The 10,052-nt window shown below is 40.1% G+C and overlaps 1 protein-coding gene and 1 long non-coding RNA gene across 2 annotated transcripts; one reads left to right on the top strand and one right to left on the bottom strand.

The window, feature by feature from the left end:
- Positions 1 to 899: 899 nt before the first annotated feature.
- On the bottom strand, positions 900 to 9,024 carry LOC131299712 (ribosomal RNA small subunit methyltransferase NEP1-like). The gene is made up of 9 exons (XM_058325291.1): positions 8,877 to 9,024; positions 8,287 to 8,522; positions 8,003 to 8,104; positions 7,219 to 7,311; positions 3,854 to 3,998; positions 3,577 to 3,687; positions 3,374 to 3,456; positions 3,211 to 3,268; positions 900 to 1,322 (listed from the first exon to the last, which is right to left on the bottom strand). The coding sequence occupies exons 1-9, from the start codon at positions 9,022 to 9,024 to the stop codon at positions 1,243 to 1,245; spliced, it is 1,056 nt and encodes a 351-aa protein (XP_058181274.1). The 3' UTR covers positions 900 to 1,242.
- On the top strand, positions 1,909 to 2,474 carry LOC131300086 (uncharacterized). The gene is made up of 2 exons (XR_009190865.1): positions 1,909 to 2,008; positions 2,294 to 2,474. It is a non-coding gene; the product is annotated as an uncharacterized LOC131300086 (long non-coding RNA).
- Positions 9,025 to 10,052: the final 1,028 nt, after the last annotated feature.

Genomic DNA, 10,052 nt, shown 5'->3' on the forward strand with positions numbered 1-10,052 from the left:
GATGAAAACAATGTCAGTATATTTAAATTACGTGCGATTATTCCATGTCTTTTTAAAAATTTAGACTCCTGAAAAAGATAAACATTAAAGAACAAAGAGAGTAATTTTTATTGAGCAATGCTAGATACCCCGAAATCACCCCAAACAAATATTTCTTACCGTTACAAAAGTCTATTAATGGTCATAAATACTTCTAAAAGTCTATTCGGGATAATTTTGGAGTATATTTTTTTGGGTACCTAGCACTTTTGATTTTTAGTACAAACAAAAGTCCCATTAATAGATCAGATTGCATCATATACTAATGAAAATGACACGTGGTAGAAATTTATTAGTGTAGATTGAGAGATGCTGCCAAGCGGAGTAGTGACGAGCAACTGATCCGGCCGTTCATCTCAAGAATCAACGGTTGGATCTATACGCACTCAGATTCAATCTGAGTCGTCCGTGCCAAGATGAACAACTGGATACCACTCAGCACCGCACTTGGCAGGGGTGGCAGCATCCCCGGGTTTGCACTCCCCTTTTATTCTTTTATTCATATTATTTTTTTCGTCTTTATTCAAATAGTTACAAAATTACCCTCCATGAGTGAAGAGCTTAATAAAAAGGAGTGTATATGAATATAATGACAGTACAAAAATTATTTTCCTTGTTCAAACTCACAACCTTGGAAGTTGGAACCATCATCTGGGCTAATCCGAGGTCTCGCCAAATTATAAAAACGAAAAACAATTCCGGGAAGCGTTGTTGAATGCATTGTTAGGCTAATTTGTAGAATGTTTTTTCGTATTGTTCGGCAAAAGTTTCAACGCTTGAAGGATCCAATTTTCCTCTTTTTTAATTTATAGGTAAAATGATTCGTATCAAGAAAAAAAAACACTCCTAATATTTGGATGTAAACAACGCATATAAACGTTAAGACCAACGTTAAATCCTTCTATAATCCCTCGATACATTACATAAACAACACATTCAAGAACACCCGCATAGTTAGACCAGCAACTCAGCAAGATAGTTCATGAAATCAACATAAGTTCAACGTTAATGAGAATAGATAAAATTAAGCGTGAGTTCGCCTAAAGACAGCTGGGATAATAAACAACGCCTCACAAGGAAGGCCTGGGAAAGAAACCGAGATTCTCCCGTTTGTTAAAGACAGCTGGGAGAATAAACAACGCATTCAAGAACACCCGCATAGTTAGACGAGCAAAAGATTAGCTAATCTGAAACTCCAATTACTCAATAGATATTCCATTTCTCTTCCAACGCCTCACAAGTCAGTTCTGTGCACCATTTCGCCTCCAAGGGATATTCGGAAACTGCAATGTTCAACCACAAAATCTCAAATCTGCATTATTGTTCCAAATAGCATGAGTGCAACCAAGATCGTAACAAATGGGGAAGTAAAGAATTCACGCTTTGTCCAATCGAAGAGTAATGTAGAATGATCTGGGCGTCTAGGCATGCTTAGATGTGATTCTTATTGTGACGTTACCAAACACACGATATGCCACAGGGCTCAAGTACTATTATTGGATGTAGAGTGATACTTGCCCAGCAGATCGTCTAAACTACTAATCAAAAACCAAATACACGGGGGTATGATAATAAATATCCTTTGTGTAAATATAATGTTGCATGTAAAATAGAGTTCACTCATAACTTAAGAGTCTGTGTACATAAGTCTTAACGTTTTAACATCCGAACGACCAGAAAAAAAAAAAAACTAAAAGTTTGCATGTCTCAACTTTACACTCTCTCTCCCCCTTTAACCAAGCATTGAATTTTTAGGACCAAGTTATTATCCCTCTCCCTAGTCCAAGAATGCAGAATGCACCAAAAGTGCAAATGTAGTCCTAAAGTCGCTATGGCTCCAATGTTGTCCTAAAGTCTCGGTTCCCTAGACTTCCATATAATTTGGAACATTGTCGCCAAGAATCACGTCATGGATGGGCACGCAATTGATAGACATGCAAATATAAATAGCCCAGGTCCCTAAAGTAGGGTGGTTTTAGCAACATCCCTGATGTTTTAACGAAATATCCGAACTCCTTCCCACGGACTTTAGATATTTAAAGGCATCTTTGCTCCCTAATTATTTGATCTCTCCCTTCTCTCAAGAGAGATGCACTTGTATTTTGGTGCCTCTCTCTCTCACACAAACACACACACACACACACACACAATTTTACGAAAGCAATATAACTGACAATGGCCCAGGTCCCTAATTATTTGGGTGGGTGCAATCGATAGACATGAAAATATAAATAGCCCCGGTCCCTACAGTAAGGTGGTTTTAGCAACATCCCTGATGTTTCTAACGAAATATCCCGACTCCTTCACATGGACTTCACATATTTGAAGGTATATCTTTGCTCCCAAATTATTTGACCTCTCCCTTCTCTCAAGAGATATGCACTTATATTTTGACGCCTCTCTCTCTCTCTCTCTCTCTCTCTCTCTCTCACACACACACACACACAAATTTTACGAAAGCAATATAGCTGACAATGGCCCTTTTGAATAGACATCATATAGTTTACTATTGATGTTGATTAATCCTAATCAGTCTCAAACAAAAAATTCCTCAAGGGCCATATTGCAAATCACAGAAATCACTATTTGGACATGGAGTATTCACATTAGTTGGCAATCATAACTATTTGACATCAATCAGAAAAGTGCCATCAATCACACGCACGCGCGCGCGCACACAGAGAGAGAGAGAGAACTAAAATAAGCCTCGGTGAACTGACATGGAGAGAACTGACGCGGAAGACAAAAAAAAGAGAGCCCATATTATATACTAAACTCATAGACAAACGGTTATTCTTGTCCTGACACAAATAGGGGAGGCTGTTAAAACAAGCCTGAGTCAGCAGAGCTAGAGATCCCCACATACGTATAGATAGTAGTATTCATACTTTCCAAACTATTTGCAGGAAACAATTTTCAGATCCTTCATTTCTAAAATGTAAGAAAGCCATCAACGTAAACCTTTGCAGCAATAGCTGAACCTAGTGGTGTTTGTGAATTAATTGAACCTTTTTCCCAAAAGATCACTGCATTAGTTTCTAATAACAAATCTTTCCATATCTCCATCTTTCTAGATAAGAGATCCATCAACAATTACGAACATATTATTTAAGTGGAACAAACTTGAAACTGAGCATGACATACATTCACTAACAACCAAATTTATGTTACCTGATATAAAATCATCTGTACCCTGCCCGTTGATTTTTCCACCTACCATTGCACCTACCTGAACACATAACATAAAAAATCATTTTTAGGCCTCAAGTTGTAAGCTGTGGATCAAAGAAAGAGGTGCAGCCTAAGCTCAGAGATTCAGTTTATTCATACATACCACAAAAATAAGATTTAAATCATCACTTGCAGCTGAAACATAGCCCTCTATGTCAACCACCTTCTCTGAGTGGGGTGAAAGGCCTTGCATCCCAAAAAAGGAATAATAGAATCCTTAGTAATGCTTTTTAAATTAATAGGTTTTGTTACTTTGTTATCCAACCAATAACCTAAAGAGGGTAAACATTAGAAAAGCTTTATTACCTATAATACGAGAGTTGGAGGGTAAATATCTGGTTACAGGTTCCTCAACAACACGAAGAAGCGTTTCTTGAGTATCTTTATTGCGAACGTACTTCTTCTCTAGTAACTCCACTGCAAAAAATTTACCCACACCAAAGCACACAAAAGTACAGATAAATTCTCGAAAATCTTAAAACAAATGATTAATCACAAGCAAGAAACAAACAACATAGTGAAAGAAGTGGAAGCAAATAGAGATAGATGAGTTGATCATAAAAATAGAAATCAGTCCACTAACACATGAGGCCACAAAAGCGCTTCAATGTTCTCGGTATGCGCACATGTGGTTTAACTTCAAAAAGTGCTCCTTTGGTGGTTTTCACATATATGGCTTCAACCATACCAGCTTTGTTAAGTGGACTATCAAGAATTGCACGGAGAACCTGCAAATATCAAACTTTGGCATTCATAATGGTAAACTATAAATTTAAAAAAAAAAAAAGCAACTTCAGAAGATAAATACCAAAAAAAAAAAGTAACACCAACGATGACAAACATGACATCAAACCAATGAAGCACGGATACAAATACGGGATACGGATACAACACGATACGATACGGATACGGTGATACGGCAAAACCTAAAAAACTAGGATACGGATACGTCAGTGATACGGCTGTGCAAATTATATATTTTTATAATTATAAGTCTCATACTAGGCACAAGAAGTCAAAAAGTAGTTAAATTGCCAATACCAAGCATTAAGCACATGTCCAAGACAAGACAAAAGTCATTCCAAACAAAGAGAACCTAACAAAAACTAATACGAAGCATCCAACATCCAATACATGCCAAAAGTCCAAAACGAGAGATGAAAGTTCCTATCAATCTCCACTAAATATCGATGTTAGATTGTTAGCCTTCAATTATCAACTTCCATTGCATCTCCTTCGCCTTAATCAGTGAATATCACAGCTTCCATCTCCTTAGGCATGTTCATCTTCGCCTTATTCTCGGCATCATCAATTTTTTTCCTCATTTCAGCAAGGTGTTGAGGAGTCGCCTTGGGACATACTCTAATCCCATTACCAGAAATTTTCAAGAGATGTGCCTTGACCCTAAAGTATGACCCCGTATATTCATTCAGACAAAAGTGGCATTTAAGAATAGGGTTTCCACCTCCACCTCCTAATTTTTCTACCCTAGTAACATAAGCCCAAAGAGGAGCTTCTTCTTCATTCATGTTCATGGGATTGGTACTACCGCCTGTAGAACCTAAACTTCCGGTTCCAGAACTGCTCATCCTAAAAATGACAATTTTGTACAAAAAATAAACAAACTCAGCAAGTTATCAACACAATCAGAGAGTAAGAAAGAAGGAGTATCCAGATTCCAGACTAATCGAGAAAGAGGGGAGGAAGAGAGAGAGAGAGTTTGTGTCTGTACCTGCCTTCAATCGATCTAGGGCATGGAGAAGAAATCGAGAGGGAGAGAAGGAATCGATCTAGATTCTAGGGCTTGGATGTCGAGTATGTCGTCTAGTCTGCCAACAGACTTAAGTATTTATACTCCTTATAGTTCTATTACACTTTCCCCCTTCTAATTTATAATTTTATTACACTTTTCTCCTTATAGTTCTATTTTTTCTACTTGAATTTTTAAAAAATTTCATTTTTGACCCCGCCGTATCCCGAAACGTATCTGGGCGTATCCCTCGTGTATCGCTCATGTATCCTAATGTGGGATGTAGGAGTGAGAAGAGTACCTGAGGTCGCCCTCCGGGTATATGGTGGTTGCTACAATGGTGCTCGAGACCACCGGAGGTGGAGGAGGAGAGATCTCGGGGCGGACTTAGAGAGAGAGGGATGGCAATGGAGAGTAGGTGTGTATTGAATGCTTGTTAGATACTTGTCTTTACTATAGCGTCAATTCTCCTTATATATGAGCCTTGGAGATGAGAGAGAGCCAAGTGTGAGGCTCCTCCTATTGGTGGCCAGAGTGGAGGTTGTCATGCTTTCCTCTTTTAGTCCCAAGTCAGGCCTTGGAGCTTGTAATCAATGAACCAACAGAGGCTATTTCGGTGATACATGGAGACCCGTATGATCTGCCGAGTCAGGCGTGGTATGATAAGGGCTCCAAGGCGCCAGGCGATAGGTATGATACTTCTTCCGAGATGTCAGATGGCGGTCAATGCCCCCTCTCTCTCTAGGACCGTTCAAGTTAGAGCTCGCCGGAGGCAAGCTTGTCCTCCTTGACAAACTCCTTGCTCTAGCCTCCAAACCACATTCCTCCGTAGGTCCCGAGCAAGGTACCTAGGCCCTGCTCCCGGCCTAGGATGGTGTATAGAGTCGCCTTTAAGTATTCGTGGAGTCTTCAAAGTGTTAAGTAGGAGGTGAGGTGCCCGGAGGTGACCCCACTCCTCCATGGGTGGAAAGTTCCTCCTCTGGAGGCGGAGTTTGTGGAGGAAGCTTGCTTCGACGGAGGCAAGATTTGTGGAGGAAGTCTCCTCCTAGGAAGAACGTATAACTTGTGGAGGAAGCTTCACTTTGGCGGAGGCAAGGTTCGTGGAGGAAGTCTTGCTCCGCCGGAGGTGAGTATCATAGAGGAAGCCTTGCTTCTCCTGGAGGTGAGGATCGTGGAGGAAGGCTTGCTCCTCCTAGGAGTTAATATTGTGGAGGAGGCCTCGCTCCTCCTGAAGGTGAGCATTGTGGGGGAGGCCTTGCTCCTCCTGGAGGTGGATCTTGTGAAGGAGGCCTGCTCCACCTAGAGATGGCTATTGTGGAGGAGGCCTTGCTCCTCCTAGAGGTGGATCTTGTGGAGGAGGCCTTACTTCTCCTGGAGGTGACTATTGTGGAGGAGGCCATGTTCCTCCCGGAGGTGGTCACTGGCGGGGTTATTGGAGAAGGTGCATCCGGTTGCGGGATATATCGTATACCGGGATATATCATATACCCACACCTAAACGTATCCGAAAATAAAACATTTTATTTAATTACAGGATACTTATTTGCCGTATCCGATACGTATCGGGACGTATCCATATCCGGGAAGTATCCGAAACATGTACATGACTAGTTTCGGAGCATCTGTGCTTCATATAGCATAACATAATTCTAAGGCATAAGGACCCCATTATGTAGAAAAGAAAAAGAAAACATCCCTCCTTTTCCTCCCTTAATATACTCATACAAAAAATTACCCATTATATAAAATAAACGTGCAAACCCATCAGGAGGGCTAGCAAGAAGATCCTTGGGGTGTTTTTGATACACCCTCATGGACAGAAGATTGCCCATTTGCTCAAACTCATTAAAAAAAACATAACTAAAAAGCAAAGAGAAGAGCTTCCAAAAGACAGGGAGTTGAAGGAGAACCCACGCTTGAGTTTGTAAAGCATTGGAAGTTTGGAACTCCAAACTCCAAAGATCCATGAAGCACAGGTATCTCAAAATTGTAGCCATATGAGTACCTGTATGGTACAGCTACATGCATACCCAGTACGGGTGAAAACATATCATACAATTTTTATTATAATGTTTTTGCGCACGAGCACAGATTCGGTAGGTCAAAACAAGCAAACCCACATTCTTTGTTTTCACATATTATGAAGAAATAGAAACTTAGGAGTTGAATCTTGAAACATGGAACAAACATCCACCAACCTTGTACACAATGTCGGATCTGTAATCACCAAGATTCTTCTTCTGTCTAAGGAGAAAATTGTTGTCCTCTTCAGTATTCAGAATCTTCCACCTCTAAAACATTCAAAAGAAAAACAATGTTTCACAGCACGTCAATTTTTTTAAAAAAAACCTCCACTTGGAATCACCAAAGAGAAAAAAACTAAAAAAAATAAATTAGAAAACAAAGTTAAAATCAATCCGATATCATTAAGAGAGAGACTAGGCTTGGTGTCTTCCACGTTTATTCTATATTGCTATTAAGAGGGGGATTTAACTTGGTTCATTGGTGTTACTAAGGTTGCACATGTTTCAGATTGGTCCGGTTTGTATAAATCTAGTAACCAAACCATTCCGAATTTCAAGGAATTGAAAATCAAAACCTAACCATTATTATGTAGAACCTAACAAGAACCAAACCCCAATACCGGTTTGGTTCTGGTTCTAGTTCGTTCCCGATTCTCTCTTGTCATCATTCAAACACTTTCAACAAAAAAGTTAAAATCACAATGTAGCTAATAGATTTAGATTTTAGACTAAGTTATAGAAATTTCAATGACACTCAAAATCTATTCGTGAGTCCACAAAATAGTTTATCTCCCCTCACCAAGTCAACTCGCAAATATGGATCAAAATTAACTCATACTAATATTTATTGAATTCAAAAATTAAATAGATAGTGAAAGGCAATAGCTCAAAAAATTCTACGCACGCTCATTGATTCAAAAATTAACATGAATACTGAAAGCAGTAGAAGGGGCCTCGCCCGTTGGCCGTTGTAGGAGTGGGAGGTCTCCCTCCCTCTATCCTTTCCCAGGTTTCCCTTCCCTGATAATTCTTGGTCATTTAAACGCACAGCTCCTCCAGCCTGTGAAAATTGTAAAGAAAACAGACCCTTATCGCTAAGTTAACGAGTAGCGCGACGAGATTCTGTACATTTTGCCAGAATTCCAACATGAACTCCGAACAGGAATTAGAAAAGGTGGTGTCCGCATTTGTATGTCATGGGCAAGTATAAGCATCAACATAACCGAATAAACAGTGATATACCTTCTTGACAAAACCCTTGTTGAGAGCAGCATTCTCGACAATGAATATAGCCTTCCCATTGATTGTGGGATTCGAGGGAAGTGGTGGAACTCGTTCATGTACCGATGGGTCTCCTTGATCCTCTTTCGGGCTCCTCGTTTCATGGTTCACGTCTCCCTCGTCCTCCTGCTTCGAAACTGTTGCTTTTCCTTTCCTCTTTCGCTTCGTCCCTGCTGAGCAGCGCCTTAGCATCTTTGCTGTAACACCACAACCCAGAATCCAGATAGATACAAACGCTAGTATTGAAGAGGAATATAGGGTCCCTGTTTGGAGGCCGGATATGGAGCCGCCCAGATTTCATCTCCTGGTTCCACTCATATCCGGTCTTTGGTTGCATTTTTGGGAGGGTGGATTAAAACACTGTTGGGACTACAAATTCACCTTCAACAGTGTTTTGGGTGGATTTGCCAAGCGGAGCCTCATCCTTGTCGTTAGCAAATCCGGGGGATTTGGGACTCTTTTACCCCTCCAAATCCACCCTCACCCCCCACACAGTGTTTTACCAAGAAGAAGAAGAGAGAGAGAGAGAGAGAGGGGGGGGGTTACCTCACAAAGCTCGTCGGCGTCGGAGAAGAACGGGATAGTGTCGTCGTTCACGTCGGCATCAAAGAAGGAGTTGTACCTCTGGTTTTTTTTGGGAGGAAAGTGGAAACGATAAAAGGAGGATTGTGTATATCTCACGTGTATATGATGGGCCATGGGGTATACGTGAATTGTATTTTTAGCCATAAGGCCCATAACTGTGTATGTGAATTGTAATTCTTTTTATTAAAAAAATTCACTTTTCAATTACATTTTTTTTTAAAAATTCGGAAAATAATATTTTTCATAATAAATAATATGGTTTAAACATTTGTAAAATAAAATGGACTTATTTTATCCCATAATTAATGATAAATATGTATTTACTTTAAGTATAATTAAGTAAATGAATTTTGATCATTTAAACGTCTAAGTGGGGGCAATTTAGTCATTCAACATCTAATCCCATCATATCCACATTCTATATATTCCTTCTCAAAAATCATCCAAACACCTCATTATAAATCCATAATTCTTAAGAGGTGGGGCCATCATTTTTAACATATCACCTCTCATTACATATCCACTCTCATTCCTTTTTGGTCAAGAGGGAGAGTAATTTCACCTACCAACTCACCTAGCCAATTGTTAACTAGGGAGAAGTAGAATGAACCATTTAAACACACATACGCAAACCCGACCAACTCACTTAGGCAATTGCTAACTAGGGAGAAGTAGAGTGAACCTTTTAAATACACACACCCAAACCCACAAACTCGCGATGTGGGAGCCAACCCAACTGACGCAGGCCCACGAGCCTCGCCGAGAATCGCTGCACTACGACAGGCAGGCCCAAGGGGCCTACACCAGAGGTCGGTCACCACCACAACGGGTAGGCACGACTTAGTTTTTTTTTTTATGAAAGTCAAGAGAGTAATTTCACCTACTAACTCACCTAGGCAATTGTTGACAAGGGAGAAGTAAAGTGAACCCTTTAAACACACATACCCAAACCCAAACTCCCGATGTGAGAGCCACCCTCATTCTATATTCATCCAAAATAAATTATCCATCCAAATGGGCCGAAGAGTACTACTATACTGTAGCTCTAGTTTAGAAAGAGGAGGAATACGTGTTGTGTTGGTGAGTTTTCACTTTTCATCGATTAAAAATCAACTGAAAAACCAAAAGGGTACTTGAATTTG

Source organism: Rhododendron vialii, chromosome 9a, assembly GCF_030253575.1.
Source record: "Rhododendron vialii isolate Sample 1 chromosome 9a, ASM3025357v1".
Taxonomy (NCBI): domain Eukaryota; kingdom Viridiplantae; phylum Streptophyta; class Magnoliopsida; order Ericales; family Ericaceae; genus Rhododendron; species Rhododendron vialii.